Source organism: Cottoperca gobio, chromosome 4 (genome assembly GCF_900634415.1).
Source record: "Cottoperca gobio chromosome 4, fCotGob3.1, whole genome shotgun sequence".
NCBI classification, from domain to species: Eukaryota; Metazoa; Chordata; class Actinopteri; order Perciformes; family Bovichtidae; genus Cottoperca; species Cottoperca gobio.
The window spans coordinates 27,415,264-27,436,892 of record NC_041358.1 but is presented as its reverse complement, the minus strand read 5'-3'; the positions used below and the strand labels follow the sequence as shown (position 1 = coordinate 27,436,892).

The 21,629-nt window shown below is 43.1% G+C and overlaps 2 protein-coding genes across 2 annotated transcripts; one reads left to right on the top strand and one right to left on the bottom strand.

Annotated features, from left to right (window-relative positions):
* Positions 1–142: 142 nt before the first annotated feature.
* Positions 143–2,087, bottom strand: timm13 (translocase of inner mitochondrial membrane 13 homolog (yeast)). The gene is made up of 3 exons (XM_029429870.1): positions 1,814–2,087; positions 1,166–1,234; positions 143–812 (listed from the first exon to the last, which is right to left on the bottom strand). The coding sequence occupies exons 1-3, from the start codon at positions 1,931–1,933 to the stop codon at positions 714–716; spliced, it is 288 nt and encodes a 95-aa protein (XP_029285730.1). The 5' UTR covers positions 1,934–2,087; the 3' UTR covers positions 143–713.
* A 3,136-nt stretch (positions 2,088–5,223) lies between these two features.
* On the top strand, positions 5,224–21,375 carry enc3 (ectodermal-neural cortex 3). The gene is given in 5 exon segments (XM_029430333.1): positions 5,224–5,604; positions 7,060–7,341; positions 7,343–8,095; positions 8,202–8,981; positions 19,969–21,375. Coding segments are annotated over 3 exon segments (1,770 nt in total). The 5' UTR covers positions 5,224–5,604; positions 7,060–7,071; the 3' UTR covers positions 8,949–8,981; positions 19,969–21,375.
* The last annotated feature ends 254 nt before the right edge of the window (positions 21,376–21,629 follow it).

Sequence of the window (21,629 nt, the reverse complement as noted above, 5' to 3'; positions counted from 1 at the left end):
GAAGAAAAGCCTGTGCTGTCCCTTGGGGGGGGGGGGGGGGGGGGTTTATTATATATATATTTTTTATATATATATATATATATATATATATATATATATATATATATATATATATATATATATATATATATATATATATATATATATATATATATATATATTTGGTGGCAGGAAGGTGTTAGTGTCACACTGTAGGAAGCTCATGCAGTTATTATTTAAAGACAACTAGAGGATCGACAGGAACTAGCAACTATTTTTATAATCGATTATTCAAGTAATGGTTCATGTTTTCATGTTTTCAGCCTCTCAAATGTAGATTTCCTGCTTTTCTTTCATACCATTAAAGTGAATATCTTTGAGTTTTGGACAAAACAAGACATTTAATGACCAACTTGGACTTTGAGAAACTGAGATGGACATTTTACAGACCAAACGATTAACCGATGTAGAAAATAACTGAGCTGCAGCCCTGATTGCAACAGTACATATACATCAAACTTTGTTACTGGACTGTTCCTCTGCGCAAGATGGAAATGTCCACAGAGACATTGTTATGGCTAGAGTCCACAGGCGCATGCTCGCCCGTCTGAGAGGATGATGATGGTCTGCTGATGCCACGGCACACCTGTGAGTGTGCACAGCTCCTGTGGAAACACTGTGCTCCTCCTCACTGTAAGCAGCGGCGGGAAAGGGACGTGTGAAGAGAGGGACGTTCACATGCGAGCTCTTTCTTTCTGTAATCTGGAGTTGTACGTTCGGGACACGGTGTTCCAGGCGTCCATGTACCGGTCCATACACATGGCAATGCATTTCTGAGAGGAACAAAAGCAGCGACATTAACACACTTCGTGATCTTTTTAAAAGGCTGCAACTAATTATTATTTATTGTAAATCGTTCTGACAATTATATTATTCATTTTGTCTATAATAGATTTTGAATATCATAATATGGCACGTGTCTTTTTAGAGTGATTAATTTTCTGAATGTATCCGACTGCCTTTAAATCATTTTATCCACATTACTGATTTATTTATCAGAAGTCTCATTGTGTTAATATTTTGTAAAAGCACCAATAGCCATAGTCATTGTATTTTATTAAAAATATCTTGATTAAAATATCTTTAAAAAGCCCAAAGACGCTGGTTCTGGCCCAGCAGCACGTACCTGCTCAGAGTTGTCCAGCGTGCTTCCAGGTTTGCCTATGCACTTCTTGAAGCATTTGTCCGTCATTCTCTAAAACAATAAAGACATTATTCATTTATTATAATGTATGACCAACAGCTGACCGTTCACATCAAGTAGTTGAGGTTTTGCAGGTGAAATGACTCTGATGCTGGTTTAAAGGTTAAAGTAGGACTGCCCCCCTCTTAGTCGACTAAGTCGATTAATCATCTTGTTTTCATGCTGAATGACTTATTGCAAAGAAACGCTTGAGCACATCGCTGCTCAACACAACACTGGTGATTATCATTTATACAGATCTGTCCATTAAATCAAGTAATCGATGAGTCGACATGAATCGTATTAGTCGACTAGGACTTCCTTTAGTCGAGGACAGCCCGAGGTTAAAGAGTCAAAGGTGTTTGGGGACGTTCAGGTTACATTGTGTTAAACACAGTGTGTCAATGACTACTGCTGTTTTTAAAAGTCATATTTCACTCTGACATATCAATGACAATATATTCATGTGACAGGATTAATAATGGTGTCCAAACCCTCCCCAGTAAAATGCGCTTTATCAAACGTTCCTCTTCCATTGACTGAGTGAAGTTGTTAGCCTTGCTAGCTTAGCGGCTGCTTCCATTGGTTTACCTGCAGCAGCTCCTGAGCGTTAGCCACCGCGATCTGCACTTTGACTTGCTCCATGATCGTCCCGGTGTCCACTTTACCACCGGACCCCCCCGCCGGGAAGTCTGAACCGAACCCGTCCATGTCTACCGTACACGTTACCGAAAACTGTAACTTTATCGGTCTTCTTTGAACACACGTGCGAACTGCTACCGCTAGGTTTGTCCAACGTTAGTTTTCGATGCCCTTGACAGCGGCGGATGTGTTCTTACGTCACTTCCGCATTGAGTATCCCGACATGGGAATTGTAGTTTCTTTCAGCGGACCCGATTGGTTGACAGTTAAAATGCAATAAATCCCCCCCCCCCTTGCACCTCACGTGCACGCACGCATGTTATCCGCACGGGGGAGATATACTCCACTGAATCACAAAGTATTCTCAAAGTAAACTCTTTTGTATGCCACTAACAAAAAACTATTTATAATAATATATTTCTTTATTTTACACAAAATATATGCAATGCCAAGATATGAGATGCTTTTGTTATGTGTTGTCACGTGCACAACAATTACAGAGAAGCAGTCGTTGGCCATTCATTCTCAGGCTCCCTCCAACAATGCTACGACTAATATGTATACACAGAACATCAAGAACCAAGAGATAGCATGGTGCAGAAGTGAAAATATATGAAATATAAAATATAATAATATATATTTGTGATAGACAGGTGTAAAATAATTGCAAAACGAATCAACTGTAATGGCTGTGCAGTGATATATATATACTAAATGTATATATTGAGAAGTTATATACCTATATATATATATATATATATATATATATATATAGTGATACATATAAACAGTGAGTAAAAGTACATGAGACGTGTTTTTGTTATGTCTTGTTTGTTTTTGAATGTCCTGTACTTTATGAATCAATTGTGTGGGACATCTTCATTTATTTGCAAAACATATACAAACACATGTATCTCATCCTCCTGATTCTCTACAGCAGACTACATTGGAAAATAAAAAGTAATGTGCATCCAACATGTGTCATTTTAATCAGAATATTCCCTTTATCTATTGCTTAATTACATTGCATGCAGTCTGTCACTCCAAGGTAGTTACTGTAAGTGTAAATAGATAAGCATGAACATTTACTTCACACTATGTGGAAAGCAGAAGCCAACGACGTAAATAGAAAGTCCTAAGAACCTCTGCTTTGTTTGGAGCTGGGCCTGAGGGCATGAGGCATGAGGATGACCCCCTCTCCTCATGTTTCAGACGGGATGACCTCACTGAGAAGACCACCTGCCTCCAGTGAACAAATATGTACAGTGAGTCTGCAGGCAACAATGGAGTGACGGTTACTGTCACTGTCAACAGACACTGTGTGAGTGGCTTGTTGCAATGCTGGGGGCATTGAGGAATGATTGCGGGGGGTCTGATTAGTGGCGTGCCCGCCTCGGAGTAATTAATGGCCAGTTACACACCCAAGCACATGCAAACACACACACACACACACACACACATACAGAAAGATCCTCAGAGCAGTCTGGCTCAGAGCCATGAGCTGAATGGGGGGTTGGGTTAAAGTGCAGCAAAATGAATTAACCCTAGATTACAATCATGAGTTCATTAATCTAATCTTCTTAAATTCTTAATCTGCTTTAAGCACACTTGTGTGTTTGAAAGCATTCGGCCCAGTCAGCTACCAGGGAGGCTTCAACAAGGGTTAGGAGAATGTGAATGAACCGTGAGTGTGTTTATGGAGTCACACTTTGAGGTTACTGGAGGTTACTTCAAGGCTTTCAAGTGTAAAAGAAAAAGATGGAGGTGACTTGAGATATGAGACGTTTGAATCCCCTACAGATCGTTCAAACCTTTGCTTTCCCGTGACAACAAGTTGATTTGATTTGTTTACTCACCAAAGAGATAACATAAGTAATAAGTAATGATAACAAAAGTAATTTCAACATCACAAAGAACAATGTTTCATAAATCAAACCTAACCGGCCTTATCCTATTATCTCTGCAAAGCAACATTTGTAATGTCGAGATAATGAAATTGGAAAGCTGACTGAACAATACGAATGCTCACATGCACTCGAACTCAGACAGTCGAGACACAGCAGCAGCTTTTAATCTTCAGAAGCAGCTGCTGAGTGACGGTTAGAGGGAGAGACAGAAACCTGAGCGCTGTGGCTCGACTCTGCTCGTGGTGCTTGTGTGTCCGTCTCCACCGCTCACTGTCCCCAGAGCCTCTATTGTGTGAATACAAACATTAAAACTCCATTTACTGTTTCAAATATGTCTGTGAGAATCAATTCTACGTTATCCTTCTTACTTCTTTGCAGGTTTCACAGCAGACATTTTGCATGAAAAGCACAAGTGCAGCTTTGAACATAAACTCTGTTCCCAATAAACAACAGCAGGACTCTGGATCTGGAACACATAAATACAATCACGTTATTATTAATGTCACTCATTGCACATGCAGGCACGTCCCAACAAAGAGTCGTGCACAGACACTTCATTCTTCAATCTGTTCTGTATTTCTTGAAATGTACTTCTGCACTCCTTTTCATATCTTCTGTGTTGTGCCATGTTTCAAGCAGCCCTTGAAATCCCTTGTATGTGCACGCTGACTCGGCTGATTCTCCACTGGCCTGATTCTTGTCCAGAGCGCTCACGAGTATTTAAATCCTTCAGGAAAAATCCCAAGAATTCAGCTGGAGAAACGATCTCATGGTCCTCACAGGGACTTTAGCCTCCCATCATATGATCATTAAGACTGTTGGTTATGTGGAGCAAACATGCAGGACTGTCTGCAGTATTAATATCTGGGGAGATTTGTGTGGAAATCCTATAAGAACACTCTCTCTTTGTTTCAGAGGGTCATTTCATTTTCTTTCTTTTTAGGGGAAGTTTTCATGAATCAAAAACGTGTTTTGCGAGCAGATTCCAGTCTTTATAGACTCGACATGTTTCAGTTTTACTACTTTTAAGCCAACAAGATGATAAGTAAATGAAGGCTTCAGTATTCATTCCCCAAAAGCTAATTCATGGCCATGTGAAGGTGGAATTTAGACCTTTGTTTCCTTTATTACCGAGAATAACACCACGTTACTCAACTGTCGACTGAATAAATACAATTTAAATCACATTCTTTCTCGGTTTCTGGCCAAATATTTGGAACAAACTTTCATTCATATCTCTCAATGTTCTGTATTCATCTTGCATTTTATTTTATTCTTTTAAAATCCTGTCCATGTCTTAATGTTGCTGAAAGCTGCAAATAAACCTACTTTGCCTTTAACTGGAGGCACACTAGAGCTTTTCCTGAGCCCTTCTGAGTGAAAGTGAGAGACCGAGCAGGTGAACCACAGAGAAGGGGGTGTTTGTGTCCTTTATAGCAGTAATGCTGTGCGTTGACCCTGAAGCTGGATGGAGAAGAAAGCCTCTGCGGCAGTGCGGCAGCCCATTGGCCGGCGTGAGGAGGAGGAGGAGCCGGCGGAACAGCTCGGCTGCCTCTGCTCTTCCTCTCCGCTCTGCTCTCTGCTCTCCTGCGTGGCTCCCCGAGAACAAACCCTGAAGCCAACTTTTCCCATTGTTGTCATATTTGTTTGTTTTTTTGCTCATTTAAACTAGAAGCTCGCAACGCAGACAAATGGCTCAACCATTCCCCGACACTTTAGCACACGAGGCAGTTTTAAACTCGGGAAGCGGACGCGTCTAAATTTATGCCGCAACTTCAAACAGATCCACGGAACAAGTTGGACGCGACGTAAAGGAGCCCGGAGCAGCTCAAGGTGAGCATGCACTCGCGTTATCCTCCTCAAAGTATCGATACGTGCTACTTTGACATTTCTCCAACTTGTGAAATGTGCGGAGTTCAGTCCTGGGGAGGAACAGCGGCTCCTTTGATGTCGGAGGGTTGCAGCTAACTTGGGAGGAGAGCGGAGCGCGTGCTGAAGCGCTGACCGCAGCTCCACTAACCAAACCAAACCCTCCACGGAAGTGCACAGACCCTTTCAGTGGGAGTGAAAGGCCGACTTAATGTATCTGTTCTGAAACAATGCAGGCTTTAAAGCGGAAGATATTTATTTGGTCGTTTTCAAGTTGTGGTCTTTATTAACCGATGCTGTGCCGGTTATTACACACTTGTGTTTATTAGAGAGGCCATGCAGCTTGTGTTTGGCATGGAGTTAATAAGAGCTGCAATCGATTAGTCGTGTTGTCTTGATGATCGATTAATCGTTAAATATATTTTCAAATAAGGAGATTTCCTGCTTTTCTCTGTTATATCTTATTAAAGTGAATGTTTGTGGGTGTGTTACTGACAAACAACACATTTAAAGACATCACGTTGGACTTGGAGAAACTGGGATGGACATTTTTCACTATGTTCTGACATTATATGCACCAAACTATTAATCAATAATGAAAATAATCGTTAGTTTCAACCCTAAAGTTAATCTTGTTTTGAATTCAGCACAACGTCCTCCCACTCACTGTGTGATGGCTGCAGGTGATGAGAAGAAAGATTGCGGGTCTTTTTATCTGTTGCACTTTGGTTACACAATTTCATCCTCAAGGAGCCGGACCGAGGTGTCACATCTTATGTGGACTTGAACGCTTTGACACCTTGGTGTGTGTGTGTGTGTGTGTGTGTGTGTGTGTGTGTGTGTGTGTGTGTGTGTGTGTGTGTGTGTGTGTGAGAGCCAGCAGAGGAACAGAACAGGCTGCAAGGGATTGATTTGGCTCTCGCTGTGGTTGGAGGTGACTCACAGCCCTGAAATGTTTACAGGGGTGGAAAGATGTGATGTAGGGCAACACACCCAGGTGTTGTTTCTGCGCCTAACATTAATTACAGAAGGAAAGTTGAATTAAAAGACAGTAAATGGAGCTTGTTTGTTGTCACAGGTTTTGAGGAGTGAGTCTTGACACTGATGTGTGATTTAAAAGTGTACACACACACACACACACTGGGTTTGTGTGGGAGTGCTCCTTATCTGATCTCCTTTCATGTCTGAAGGCTGAAGTTTATTTCCGTTGTAAGCCGAGCCTACTGATATGAGTATTTTATTTCTATTCATCAGCTGTTGTCATAGTGAGTTCTGTTTAATCATAGAATGGGAGGAGTGTTTATGGTGGTGTTCACATCAAAAGGACCTGATAAAATCTCTTCCTCCTGTCCGTCTCTTATAAACGAGTTGAGAGACATGTGCTAATGTTTTTTTTTTGTCCTCTGTTTCCTTCTCCAGCTCTAAGTCAAGATGTCTGTCAGTAACCACGAGAACAGAAAGTCTCGCTCAAGTTCCGGCTCCATGAATATCCACCTCTTCCACAAAACGTCCCACGCCGACAGCCTGCTGACTCAGCTCAACCTGTTACGCAAACGAAAGGTCTTCACAGATGTCGTGCTGAAGGCCGGGAGCAATTCGTTCCCCTGCCACCGGGCCGTCCTGGCCTCCTGTAGCCGATACTTTGAGGCCATGTTCAGCGGCGGGCTCCGGGAGAGCCGTGACGCCGAAGTCAACTTCCGCTGACTCTCTCCATCCAGAGGTGTTGGAGCTCTTGCTCGACTACGCTTACTCGGCCCGAATCATCATCAACGAGGAGAACGCGGAGTCGCTCCTGGAAGCCGGCGACATGCTTCAATTTCACGACATCAGGGACGCAGCGTCAGAGTTTCTAGAAAAGAACCTCCATCAGTCAAACTGTCTGGGGATGATGCTGCTGTCGGACGCCCACCAGTGCCAGAGACTGTACGAGCTGTCGTGGAGGATGTGCCTGGCAAACTTTGATACTCTCTTCAAGACTGAGGACTTCCTCAGCCTGCCCAGAGACAAGGTCCAGGAGCTGATCCTCAGTGAGGAGCTGGAGGTGGAGGATGAGAGCCTGGTGTACGAGGCTGTGATCGACTGGGTCAAGGCGGACATGGAGCACCGGCACAGCGAGCTGCCCGAGCTGCTGCGCTGCGTCCGCCTGGCGCTGCTCCCTGAAACGTACCTGCTGAAGAACGTCGCTTCAGAGGAGCTGGTGATGTGCCACAAGGTGGGTCGGGAGATCGTCGAAGATGCCGTACGGTGCAAAATGAGGATCCTCCAGAATGACGGTATTGTAACGGGGTTTTGTGCCCGGCCGAGGAAGGTTAGCCAGGCCCTGCTGCTGCTAGGAGGACAGACTTTCATGTGTGATAAAGTCTACATGATCGACAACAAGACGAAGGAGATCACCCCCAAAACAGACATCCCCAGCCCCAGGAAAGAATGCAGCGCCTGTGCTATTGGTTGCAAGGTATGTATTTGATCTACGCTTGAATTTGTGCATTTTAATGTGATGCAATGTAGAAAATGATCACGATGTACAAGTACACAATATGTGCTATCGCCCTGTGTCTCAGGTTTATGTTACTGGAGGACGTGGCTCTGAGAACGGGGCCTCCAAAGATGTCTGGGTCTACGACACGTTACACGACGAGTGGTCCAAAGCGTCTCCTATGCTGGTCGCCAGATTCGGACATGGGTCTGCAGAACTGGACCACATGCTGTATGTTGTGGGAGGACACACTTCTCTCGCAGGATCCTTCCCTGCATCTCCCTCTGTGTCTCTCAAACAGGTGGAGCAGTACGACCCTCAGACCAACAAGTGGACCCTGGTGGCTCCACTTAGAGAGGGGGTCAGCAACGCTGCCGTCGTCGGGGCCAAAAACAAACTCTTTGCCTTTGGGGGCACCAGCGTGAACAGAGACAAATACCCCAAGGTGCAGTGCTTTGACCCGTGCCAGAATCGGTGGACTGTGCCGGCCTCCTGCCCGCAGCTGTGGCGCTACACTGCAGCGGCCGTGGTTGGAAACCATGTCGTGGTGATCGGTGGCGACACTGAATTCTCAGCCAGCTCTGCTTACCGGTTCAACAGCGAGACGTACCAGTGGTCAAAGTTTGGAGACGTGACGGCCAAACGGATCAGCTGCCATGCAGTGGCGTCAGGAAACAGACTATATGTGGTCGGGGGGTACTTCGGGGCTCAGAGGTGTAAAACACTAGACTGTTATGATCCATCGTCGGACTCTTGGGACAGTGTGACCAGTGTGCCGTACTCGCTTATTCCCACTGCCTTCGTCAGCACATGGAAGTACCTCTCCGCATAGAGAGCGACTCTTTGAAGTTTCCACAGCGACTCGGTGAGTAATTGTAGTTTCCTTAAACGGACACAAACAAAATGTCAATTATATGTGCTATTCATACTGTCCTTTGTATTGTCCGATAATATAAAGGAACTTGTTTCTTTGAAAACTAAACTCTCTGGAGATAAGTCACACTCCATAGTTACCCGACAGAGGAGTTTGAACCGGAGGAGGCCGGTTTAAAAGCCCCTCACTGTTTTCAGGGTTGCTCGTGGTTACAGTTACACATTATCTCGCTGCTCTGACGGCTGGGTGTTGGATAAACATGGTGGAGTCCTGGTTTAGGGAGCAGTAGGAATGTCAGCGGTGCTGGTAATTACAGAGCGAGAGCTACAACACAAGACCTCTGCCACTGACAGGAGCGAGGTGGAGAGGCGGGGACCGGGTCTGTGCTCGAAGTGGGCCGGTAAGGGTTAACGTGGAGGCTAACTGAATGCATAGCATGACTCAGTACTTTACAACAGTTGTAAGTTATAAAAGGTGATGTGACACATAGTGTTTAACATATGGAGGAGGACTTAAAGCCAAAGGAGCACAAGGAGCCTTTGGTGAGGTTTAGATAAGAGTTGAAACACACCTGTTGGAAGTTTATGTTAAGCAGCAGCCTCGGGGTCTGATAAGTGAAGCCAAAGTGGAAGAGCTTTTATTCGGCAGTCTCTGTAGTATCGACTGCACTGGTTGCAAAAAGAAGATTGTATAGAAGTATACATTGTAGAAAATGTTTCTACTTCTCTCTTGATTTATTACCTCAGTAACATTTTCCTGATGAGTTTATGTCTCAATCTGTAGTTTCAAGTCTTCTTCAACATGATGTTCATTTAGTAACTTATGGAAACATTTCAAATAGATATCAAGCAGCGTCTCTTTAGGGCGGGGCTACCTGTGATTGACAGGTCACTACCATCCAGCAGGGGGCGACTCCTCTGGTTGTATAGAAGTCTATGAGAAAATGTTTCTTCTTCTCTCTTGATTTATTACCTCAGTAACATTTTCCTGATGAGTTTATGTCTCAATCTTTAGTTTCAAGTCTTCTTCAACATGATGTTCATTTAGTAACTTATGGAAACATTTACAGTAAAATAGACGATAAGTTAGTGTTTTGTCTGTTTTCGTTTTAGAACTTTAAGCCTTTCACAGTTTTGTTCTTCGGTTCATGAAAGTTAATTGTAACATTTTGGTCGCCTTAAAATGTCTTGTTCAGCGTTTGGTTGTACTTAGCTCCACACTCTCATCCTCTCGTTGTCCAAAAAAACAAAATGGCGGCAGCCAAAATGTCAAACTCAAGGCTTCCAACCCGTAGTCCACAAACCAGCGGGTGACTATGTCCACTTCTTATATACAGTCTTTGGTGATGCACCACTTACTTTGACATGATTTGGAAAACAATACTTTCCCCCAAAATTCCGCAGTATCGGTACAAACCCTTTTCTTTCTTAATAAATAATACATTATCCATAGAGCAGCTTCCTCAAAGTGCTTTAAAGGACAAAACGAAGGAACCATATGTGCTGACAGACGCCACGGCAGTCTGTTCTGCTCAAAGCAAAGTAGTCTGAAACGTAATCTCATGAGGAATTCAGGATGGGAGGTTGTGCAGATAAAAGGGAAGGATACATCTCAAGGGTATGAAAATATGATTGACTTAGATGTAACATATTCGTGAAGAGTTTCTGTGCCCGATCTGCCTGAAGGAATGACAGGTGGCACTTTTCACAGCTTCATGTGAGATAAGAGACGATACATTTTTCCCGAGGTGTTTTCAGTTCTTTGCACAGGGTGAGGATGGAGGGGCCAGTAGATGAAACAAGATAAGGATGTACAGTGATGTTTGAAGGTTGTTTATACATTTGCCCGGTGGTGGAAGAGTGAGTAAGTCCTGTGGTCTTACTTTAGCACTGGTGCAATCAATGGGAAACGGTTCATCTTTAGCGTCTTTTTATTGTTGGTTATGTGGTAATTTCTTTATTGGAGGTTTTATTACACTTTCACAAAGCACGTCTGTGCTAATGTATCTTTTTGTTCTTTGGTTCAATGGTTAAATGCAACAATAACAAATGCCCACACTTAAAGCATTACTTCATTACTTTATATTTCTTCATTTCTATGGTGAGAGTTAGAAGAGGAGTTACCACCTTTTATATTTGTCTGTTCAATATGAGGCTACAGCCAGTTAGCTTAGCTTAGCTTAGCACAAAGACTGGAAACATGGGGAAACATTTAGCCTGGCTCTGTCCGAAGGAAAACAATTTGTTTTCTAGTTGTTTCCAGTCTTTATGCTAAACTAATCTAAGCTATATGTCTTCAGGCTCCAGCTTCATATTTACTCTCACGAAGAAAGAGAATCTGCTTATTTCCCAACTGTTGTTTATAAACTAGAACTGGAACAAACCACTTTTGTTAGCCTTTGGCCGGAGATCCCAGTGAATACAACTCATATAAATAAAGTACAAATAGGAAATATCTCGCTGTAAAGTCCGTTGTTTGCATTTATTTCAAAGCCCCTTTTTACAGTTGAAAATCAAGTTAAGTATTTCTAGTTGTTGCCAAGAAAGAAACTCGATGAGTGTCTCTGATGTGAATAAGAATACTGAAGTACTGAAGTAGCGTGCACAGTGTGGCAGATTGCAGTTTGGATAAATCATACGCCTCTGCCCTGCGAAACAACCGCTTTCTCTGTCAGGGATACGACTCTGAACATGCAGCTCCTTTCATGCTGCCAAGAACTTTGAAAGCAAAGCTGAGCGGAAGCAAGTGAGAAGCAGGGAGCTTATGTGTGACTTGTGTCTACAGTAAACAGCTGGATATGATGGAGCTGGGGGCTTAGTATTATGGGGCTGGTATGGACCACTAGCCCAAGTTTTTTTGGCCGGGATGGAGACAGACAGGCTGGCTGTGAAAGATCAAGGGGCCTCATCCTTAAGAACTCTTGCAGTTACGGTAGCTTCCATCCCGCTGCCGGCTGCCTCGATGTTTAATTACAGCAGACGTGGAAAAAGCTCAGATTTCCAGCTTGTTAAGCAGCCGTCCTACCCCGACGCTGGGCGACTGTCTCACCCGACACACGGGGGCTTTAGAGGGGAAGGGAAGTGGCAGAAGTTTAGGGAGTAACAAAGTGACACATAGCAGGATGCTTACACACAAACACACACACACAAACACAACACACACACACACACACACACACACACACACACACGTATGGAAAGAGAGAGATGAAGTGGAGAGCGAGTAAGACCAGGAGGAGCAAAGTTATATTTTGCACCATTTGGCAGCCGAGACTAACGCCTGCCTAAAAATACTTTGCTCCCGAGGTTGTCAACTTTCAGCTGGGGTCAGAGAGAAAAATAATTGTGTGTGTGTGTGTGTGTGTGTGTGTGTGTGTGTGTGTGTGTGTGTGTGTGTGTGTGTGTGTGTGTGTGTGTGTGTGTGTGTGTTGTGTGTGTATGGGACCGAAAAACACCAGTCAGCTGTTCAAGTGTTCACTAGTAGTATTGTGAGTTTTTACGCAGTTGTAAAACCACTTGTTTTCCACTACTCTGTCACACACACACACACACACAGGCCGTCACATTGCTGGCATTGCCCGTCCTTTAAAAAGCCAGCCATCCTTACTCTAATTCGGGAGGAATGAAGGTGTGGCCTGCGTTGCCATTAGTAAAGATTTGTTAATGTTGCCTTGTGGTGGTGGACCCTTCAGTCTGGGATTACCAGCCTTTTTGTCACCATCTACTGCAGTTAGTGGTCCCGTGCGTTTCCACCAGATGTGAGGAACCACAGACTCCAGGGCCAAGCCAGAACCCACTGTTGATGGAAAAGTATTTGTAAATATGAACGCATTATGGTTTGTATTTGTTATGGTCCAGGCGGGAGACTTGAAAAACATTTTTAGGCTAAAAACACAGAGAGCTAAACACAGTTTTGTTGTAATATTTTGGATATTGTGTGTACAGCCTTTACAGTAGGGCGGCCTAAAGGCTTGAAATGTCTTCTGTAGAATGCTGTATATAAGTTTGTTTGTTTAGAAGTGAAATAATCAGTACACTGTATATACTGTATGTACTGTGTATAAATATGTAATTTAGCACAGCTGTAAAGAGCTGGAGAAGCTTAAAAATGCACCTTGAAAATGCTTGAAAAGTGCTTGCATTTGACTTCAGAAAAGCTAAAGGAACCTTGAATATCGCACTCAGTATTCATTTAAATGTAGGAAGCCAATATTGTGATCGCGATATATGTTCGATGAATTGCTCAACTCCAGTTATAAACTAGTGTGAACTATAAACTAGTGTTCAGTTATAAACTAGTGTTCAGTTATAAGTTAGTGTTCAGTTATAAGTTAGTGTTCAGTTATAAGCTAGTGTTCAGTTATAAACTAGTGTTCAGTTATAAACTAGTGTTCAGTTATAAACTAGTGTTCAGTTATAAGCTAGTGTTCAGTTATAAACTAGTGTTCAGTTATAAACTAGTGTTCAGTTATAAGTTAGTGTTCAGTTATAAGTTAGTGTTCAGTTATAAACTAGTGTTCAGTTATAAGTTAGTGTTCAGTTATAAACTAGTGTTCAGTTATAAACTAGTGTTCAGTTATAAACTAGTGTTCAGTTATAAACTAGTGTTCAGTTATAAGTTAGTGTTCAGTTATAAACTAGTGTTCAGTTATAAACTAGTGTTCAGTTATAAGTTAGTGTTCAGTTATAAGCTAGTGTTCAGTTATAAACTAGTGTTCAGTTATAAGTTAGTGTTCAGTTATAAACTAGTGTTCAGTTATAAGCTAGTGTTCAGTTATAAGTTAGTGTTCAGTTATAAACTAGTGTTCAGTTATAAGTTAGTGTTCAGTTATAAGCTAGTGTTCAGTTATAAACTAGTGTTCAGTTATAAACTAGTGTTCAGTTATAAGCTAGTGTTCAGTTATAAACTCGTGTTCAGTTATAAGTTAGTGTTCAGTTATAAGCTAGTGTTCAGTTATAAGTTAGTGTTCAGTTATAAACTAGTGTTCAGTTATAAGCTAGTGTTCAGTTATAAGCTAGTGTTCAGTTATAAACTAGTGTTCAGTTATAAACTCGTGTTCAGTTATAAACTCGTGTTCAGTTATAAGTTAGTGTTCAGTTATAAGTTAGTGTTCAGTTATAAACTAGTGTTCAGTTATAAGTTAGTGTTCAGTTATAAACTAGTGTTCAGTTATAAGTTAGTGTTCAGTTATAAACTAGTGTTCAGTTATAAGCTAGTGTTCAGTTATAAACTAGTGTTCAGTTATAAACTAGTGTTCAGTTATAAACTCGTGTTCAGTTATAAGTTAGTGTTCAGTTATAAGTTAGTGTTCAGTTATAAGTTAGTGTTCAGTTATAAACTAGTGTTCAGTTATAAACTAGTGTTCAGTTATAAGCTAGTGTTCAGTTATAAACTCGTGTTCAGTTATAAGTTAGTGTTCAGTTATAAACTAGTGTTCAGTTATAAGCTAGTGTTCAGTTATAAACTAGTGTTCAGTTCTAAGTTAGTGTTCAGTTATAAACTAGTGTTCAGTTCTAAGTTAGTGTTCAGTTATATGCTAGTGTTCAGTTATAAGCTAGTGTTCAGTTATAAACTAGTGTTCAGTTATAAGTTAGTGTTCAGTTATAAACTTGTGTTCAGTTATAAGTTAGTGTTCAGTTATAAGCTAGTGTTCAGTTATAAACTAGTGTTCAGTTATAAGTTAGTGTTCAGTTATAAGTTAGTGTTCCGTTATAAACTAGTGTTCAGTTATAAGCTAGTGTTCAGTTATAAACTAGTGTTCAGTTATAAACTAGTGTTCAGTTATAAACTAGTGTTCAGTTATAAGTTAGTGTTCAGTTATAAGCTAGTGTTCAGTTATAAACTAGTGTTCAGTTATAAGCTAGTGTTCAGTTATAAACTAGTGTTCAGTTATAAGTTAGTGTTCAGTTATAAACTAGTGTTCAGTTATAAGTTAGTGTTCAGTTATAAACTTGTGTTCAGTTATAAACTAGTGTTCAGTTATAAACTCGTGTTCAGTTATAAACTAGTGTTCAGTTATAAGTTAGTGTTCAGTTATAAACTCGTGTTCAGTTATAAGCTAGTGTTCAGTTATAAGTTAGTGTTCAGTTATAAGTTAGTGTTCAGTTATAAACTCGTGTTCAGTTATAAGCTAGTGTTCAGTTATAAACTCGTGTTCAGTTATAAACTCGTGTTCAGTTATAAACTAGTGTTCAGTTATAAACTCGTGTTCAGTTATAAGTTAGTGTTCAGTTATAAACTCGTGTTCAGTTATAAACTCGTGTTCAGTTATAAGCTAGTGTTCAGTTATAAACTCGTGTTCAGTTATAAGCTAGTGTTCAGTTATAAGCTAGTGTTCAGTTATAAACTCGTGTTCAGTTATAAGCTAGTGTTCAGTTATAAACTCGTGTTCAGTTATAAGTTAGTGTTCAGTTATAAGTTAGTGTTCAGTTATAAGTTAGTGTTCAGTTATAAACTAGTGTTCAGTTATAAGCTAGTGTTCAGTTATAAACTCGTGTTCAGTTATAAGCTAGTGTTCAGTTATAAACTCGTGTTCAGTTATAAGCTAGTGTTCAGTTATAAACTCGTGTTCAGTTATAAACTAGTGTTCAGTTATAAACTCGTGTTCAGTTATAAGCTAGTCTGTAACTGAACACATGTCTTCAGTGTGTACGATGTGAGCAGAGCACCATCATGGTGTAACTTGGTCACTTGTTGGTACCAGACGACAGTCAGACAGGATGTAACTGGAGATCGCTGCACAAAGTTCAGGATCTCTCTCTCCTTTAAGCCACTGAACTCTAACGGCCCCGGAGACAACTGTTATCTACGCTCGAGCCTTTTGTTTTCTCAGCCCCCCCCCTCTTCCTCCCTTTTCCTTCTCCATCCCTCCCTCCTCATCAACTCTCTCCCTAAAAGTCATAGACATGAGCAGCATTCTCTGTTTAACGGCTTCAACCGAAGCCTTATGAGGTGATGGGGTACACCTGGAGAGGTCAGGGACAACAGGAAGAGTCTTCGGTGGGCGCTCTGTTTCCCCGGACAGCTGCTGTAAAATGGAAAAGGTCACGTTGGGATCAGGGAGGAGGAGGAGGGAGGAGGGCAGAGGCCCAGTCACTCAATACTAATGTTTTATTAATGCCTCGCTGTGAGGGCCACCAGGAACACAAGCTGAATGAGGCTTTTATTGTGGCATCTGTGTACAACAACGATCCCCCCCCCACTCCTCTTCTCTCAGACACACACACACACACACACACACGGTCAGTTAGCACGTGCACACACACTTCGTCTTCAGTCTCTTGAGTAATCAATCTGCCACATTACAGCCCTCGGCACGGCTGCTTAAATTTGCATAAACGTAATGGATGTTTTATTGGTCTTCTCTCCATGCTGCGAGGAGCGAAAAGGGAAAAGATGGTTAAAATGGCTGCATAATCCCCCAGACTAATTTGATTACACTATTTAAAAAGCGGCGAGCTGTCATACAGTTACAGGGGCCTCTTCAGTGAGCCAGCTGGGACGGGACAGAGTGTGTCTGCCTGGTAATTAATCAGAATTACGTAATATTTGCACCTCTGAAGTAGAGCTGGAGTGGCGAGTTTTCAGTCACAGAGACGCTCTTTGTTCTGAGTCTTAAAGTGGAGTTTCAAGACTCCAAATACTGTGCAGCTGCACCAAGACGCTCGAGTCTCTGAGTCCTTTATCTGCCCCTGAAAACAAACTCATGTAAATGAAGTGACTGTGATTCATACGTTAGTCAATACAGTGCAATTATTTGTGGTCATTAGTAAACATGGCACAAGGCTTGTTGGACACGAGGGACAGATAAAGAAAGAGGACTCAGCTTTGGTGTGGTGCATCGTGGGTAATTGGGACTCCAGAAGATGCAGATTGAGTTCAAGGTGTTTTAAGATAAAAGAAAATGAAGATGAGCGTCAGGTTAGTGGATCTTTGGTATGTCACGGCTGCGTTCAGGATCGGTTTGCAGGTATTAACCTAGCCCCCCCGTTGGCACGAGGAAGACGAGTTGTGAAGGTCGATGTGGTTGTTTTGGTACAGTGAGAGTTTGGAAATACAAAGTTTGAGTGCGAGTCGGGAAGAGTTTGTCCGTGTTGAATATAATTGACCTTGACGTGACAGGTAATAATAGCAGGACTGCGAGGCCGTCTGGAGCTCGTTCTGGGGACAGCGGGAGCCTTGTTGTGGCCGAGGGAGCTGAAGTTTGACGATGTGAGACGGGGATGGTCGTTTTTCATAAATGTTCTGATGATGACAGACACATAACCTTTAGTGGGTCAGAGTGCTTCTCTCTGGATACAATCTAAGCTTTTGTTCCCTCTCGTGCTGTTAGTGATCGTTATTTTTTAAGGTGAGACACTTCCGGCACTGGTCAATCTTTAGTCTTCTTTCAGACTCGCGGCGTTATCTGTTGGTTCATTATTTACCAGATTCCCCTCCAGTGTCTCCTCTTAAAGGGTTAATGCACAAGAACTCAAAGAGTGTTTTTAAATTGTATGATATTTACTTCAATACAATGTGCAGCTTGTTGGTGTGGTCGGCTGGTTGAGATCCTGCTGGTGCAGCAGGAGAAAGCTTCTCTTTGCAGTAGATGGAGGACTAAATATAAAGATGCAACTCTTATGAAACAGTGAAATTGGAGTTGGAGCTCCGTAGAGTATTTAAAAATTCAGAGGCAAGCTCTTCATCATCTGCACTTGAGAGAGATTAGACCAGCAGCAGAACTGAAGAAGTGTAGGCTGTCACCACTGCACATAGAGAGGGAGAGAGAGAGGGGGGGGGGGGGGGGAGAAGAGGGAGGTGATTAGAGTTGGAGTGAGAGGAAAGAGGAGGGGGGAGACAGAGGGACAGAGAGAGAGGGAGTGGTATGGAGAGAGAGTAGGAGGGGGAGACAGAGGGACAGAGAGAGAGGGAGAGTGGAGGGAGAGAGAGAGGGGGGGGAGAAGAGGGGGAGAGACAGAGAGGGGAGAGAGAGACAGAGAGAGAGGGCGCGAAGTGGGAGAGAGAGGGAGACAGAGAGAGGGAGAGTGGAGAGGGAGGGGAGGGGGGAGGAGGGAGAGGGAGGAGAGAGAGGGAGAGGGGAGGGGAGAGGAGAGTAGGGGGGTGGGAGGGAGGGGGGAGACAGAGGGAGGGACAGACGAGATAGGGAGAGAGAGGGGGAGAGAGAGGAGAGTGGGAGGAGAGAGAGAGGGGGAGACAGAGAGGGAGAGAGAGATTGTTGGTTACAGGACTGTGTTCACATGTACTGTGTTCACATGGACTGTGTTCACATGTGACTGTGCTCACATGTACTGTGTTCACCTGTTACTGTGTTTCACATGGATCTGTGTTCACGTGGACTGTGTTCACCATTGTACTGGGTTTCACATGTACTGTGTTCACATGTACTGTGTTCACATGTCCTGTGTTCACATGGACTGGTGTTCACAGTGTACTGTGTTCACATGTACTGTGGTCACATGTACTGTGGGTGTCACTAGTTACTGTGTTCACATGTACTGTGTTCACATGGACTGTGGTCACATGTACTGTGCTCACATGTACTGTGTTCAATGTACTGTGTTCACATGTACTGTGTTCACATGGACTGTGTTCACGTGTACTGTGTTCACATGTACTGTGTTCACGTGTACTGTGTTCACATGTACTGTGTTCACATGTACTGTGTTCACATGGACTGTGTTCACATGTACTGTGTTCACATGGACTGTGTTCACATGTACTGTGTTCACGTGTACTGTGTTCACATGGACTGTGTTCACATGTACTGTGTTCACATGTACTGTGTTCACATGGACTGTGTTCACATGTACTGTGTTCACATGTACTTTCTTCTTCTTCTGTTAAAGTAAAACATACTTCACTGGTTGCCTAGCAACCTCACAGTGATGATAAGACAACAGTCACTGTGTCGGGCCAAGAAGTCGACTGCTACATAATAACCCCCCCGAAAAACCACAGTGTGTCGTTTTTACACCGACTGTAAAACTCAAATTAAAGGCCGACTCTCTTCTGCTCGCTGGGTGTGAACACACACACACAAACACACACACACACACACACACACACACACACACACACACACTGAGCGTTACAATTATATCACTCAGATCATTTCACAGAAACCCTGAGCACCAAAGTAAACGGACATAACCAGGCTAGCTGTTTTTGTGCTAAGCTAACCGGCTATGACACGTGAATCAATCCTGTTACGTAACTCTTGGAAAGAAAGTAAAATAATGGTGATCACTTCTTTAAAAGTGCTGAACTTTTCCTTTGTATTGATATGAAACTTCTATAGTTTTCCCTTGAGGCCTTTCAACAGAACGTCTATTTAAGCATCAGAGTAATTCTTCCAGAGAGTTTAAAAGTATTTGTACTCTGAAGCTCTGCAGGCAGCGTGTTCTCTACAGTAACAGATGTGTGACGATCAGTCGGGGCTTTGTCAGCCATGGAAATGAGACTCATTAGGTATCCAAACAGGTCCCTAGCAGAGCCTGTCAGCTGTCCACACACACACACACACACACACACACACACACACACACACACACACACGTGCTTTGTCAGATCGGAGCTATCATGAAAAATATGCAAATGTAGAGGTTAAAGTTTTGAAGCACATGAAGCCTCTTACAGTACGAATGATGAGGCCGATGAGCAGATGGTTTTAGAATATGTGTTAAATCCAGTGAAGCTTTATTTTTCCTCGCCACCGCCACCCTCGGATATTTATTACCTAGCGACATAAATGTCTCGAGCAGCTTAATCCCACATGCCGAGAGGACTTTGGTTAATAACGGGGCATCCCGAGGCTTTGTTAACGCTCTGTGGGTTGGCGGTGATAAGCTGACGTGCAGCCCGGAGGATCGAGTCTCCGCATTCCTCTCCGCTCCCTGAGAATGTCCAGGCCTCCGGTCATGTGCTCGCCGCTTATACAGGACCTCAACATTAATCTCTCTCTTGTCTCATCCCACAGATCGGCCGTGGCGTCCGGTATGCAGCGTGCATCTCCCCTTCACTGGCGGCGGAGGAAGAGTTCCCGCTGTGGCTCCCTCCAGCCTGACTTACATGATCTGCAGCTGCAGAGCGCGGAGTCTCTATATAACATGAGAAGCACAGGAAGCAGACTGAGCGCCGACGTGTTTCACCTGCACGGTGCGGCGCTGCTCGCCTGCACTCACTTCTGGTTACGGGCACTTTTCTGTAACTCGTTTTCCTCTGCCGATAGTTCCCCCCTCAGTGTAGGCAGGGGGTCAGCTGATCGCTGTAGCGCCGCCACGTGAAACCCACCCATCATCTGCAAGTGTGCACGCCGTAGTTTTGCAAAGTGACATTTCTTTTAAAAACTGGGGCGAGGTAATAAAAAGTTGCTACTGTTTGTGCAGGACGTCCCGTGTTGCGCTCTCTGACCAATCGGTGGTCTGCATTGTTTTTACCCAACCTTCTGTCTGCAACGTCTGCGAATGGAAAACCGCACGGAGCCGCACCGTGCCGATGACACGTGGCTCTTGGCTTCTCCTTCCTCCACCCCCTGCGATGGATCGGCCCCGCACTGCTCGCCGGACTCACTCCCACATCATCACGCATCCTCCCGCCTGGAGATCACCACGCACTTACAGCTGGACCTTCTGTCGTGGTTTCTCTCCTCGGGACACCGAGCGTTCACTCAGGTGTCATCTATTCGGACTGCCGATTGGCTGACTTAGACCGTTGCTGCGCCAGGCGTTTGGGGAAGTGTATGATTTTGTATTCTTAGACTCTGGACTTGGGCTTCCCTCAATTTTGGTGAGCTAAATTCGTATATCTTAAAATACACGCTCGCACGAGAGAACGTGGCCGTGACGGCGGGACAAGATTCTTTTCTGCTTGTTATTTGAAACTATTTGTTGTGTACTTTGTGTCTCAGGGTTTTGTGTAGTTCTGCCTGTTTGTAACGTTTTCTGTCTTCTTCTTTGTGAATGTAATATTTAGTGATGAACTCTCAGTTCAGACGGCGTTCTTACAAAGTGTAAAAGTATGATTACACTTAAACGTTGCCAAAACCTGAATCTGTAACCTTCGTGTCATTCTGCATTTAAGTAACAAGCAAAGTGTGTGTTCTCATATGTCAGGCTCTGTAGTGGAAGTTGTTTGCGTGTATAGTTTGTATATATTTGCTTTGTAATGATTTTGTAGAAGCCTTTGATTTGCACATTTTGTACAAAGAAATCTCTCGACGGTCTTAATTTTGTATCTTTGTGTAAACGTCTCGTGTGACTCATCGAAGCATTTCTGTAGCAAACGATCAGCAAGTATACATGAAACGCACTGATATGTGACGCTATCACTGACCCTCTGTTACGTGTTCTACGGATCATAACTCGCCAATAAACATCTCGTTGAAAACACATGTTCCGCAGTTTGTCCTTGTTTTGAGTTCAGCAGACGTGTCATCACAGGTGCTGTCAGCGTGCAGGGACACTTTCCGTGATGATGTCACATCCTGGTGATGATGTCACATCCTGGTCATGTGAAGACCTCGCATCAGAGATGTTCTGCTTCAGTACAAAGACGTTATATGAACTACTTTATATACTGCAGCGATCAATGAACTTCTATCATAATGTACAATATTACATCGTGAGTTATTTCTTTATT

Excerpts from the sequence above, each read along its gene's own strand:
- timm13 (XM_029429870.1), bottom strand. The coding sequence starts at position 1,933 with ATGGACGGGTTCGGTTCAGACTTCCCGGCGGGGGGGTCCGGTGGTAAA. Across the intron at positions 1,235-1,813 it reads ACGCTCAGGAGCTGCTGCAG|AGAATGACGGACAAATGCTT; the intron begins GTAAACCAATGG and ends TTATTGTTTTAG. Across the intron at positions 813-1,165 it reads CGCTGGACAACTCTGAGCAG|AAATGCATTGCCATGTGTAT; the intron begins GTACGTGCTGCT and ends TGTTCCTCTCAG.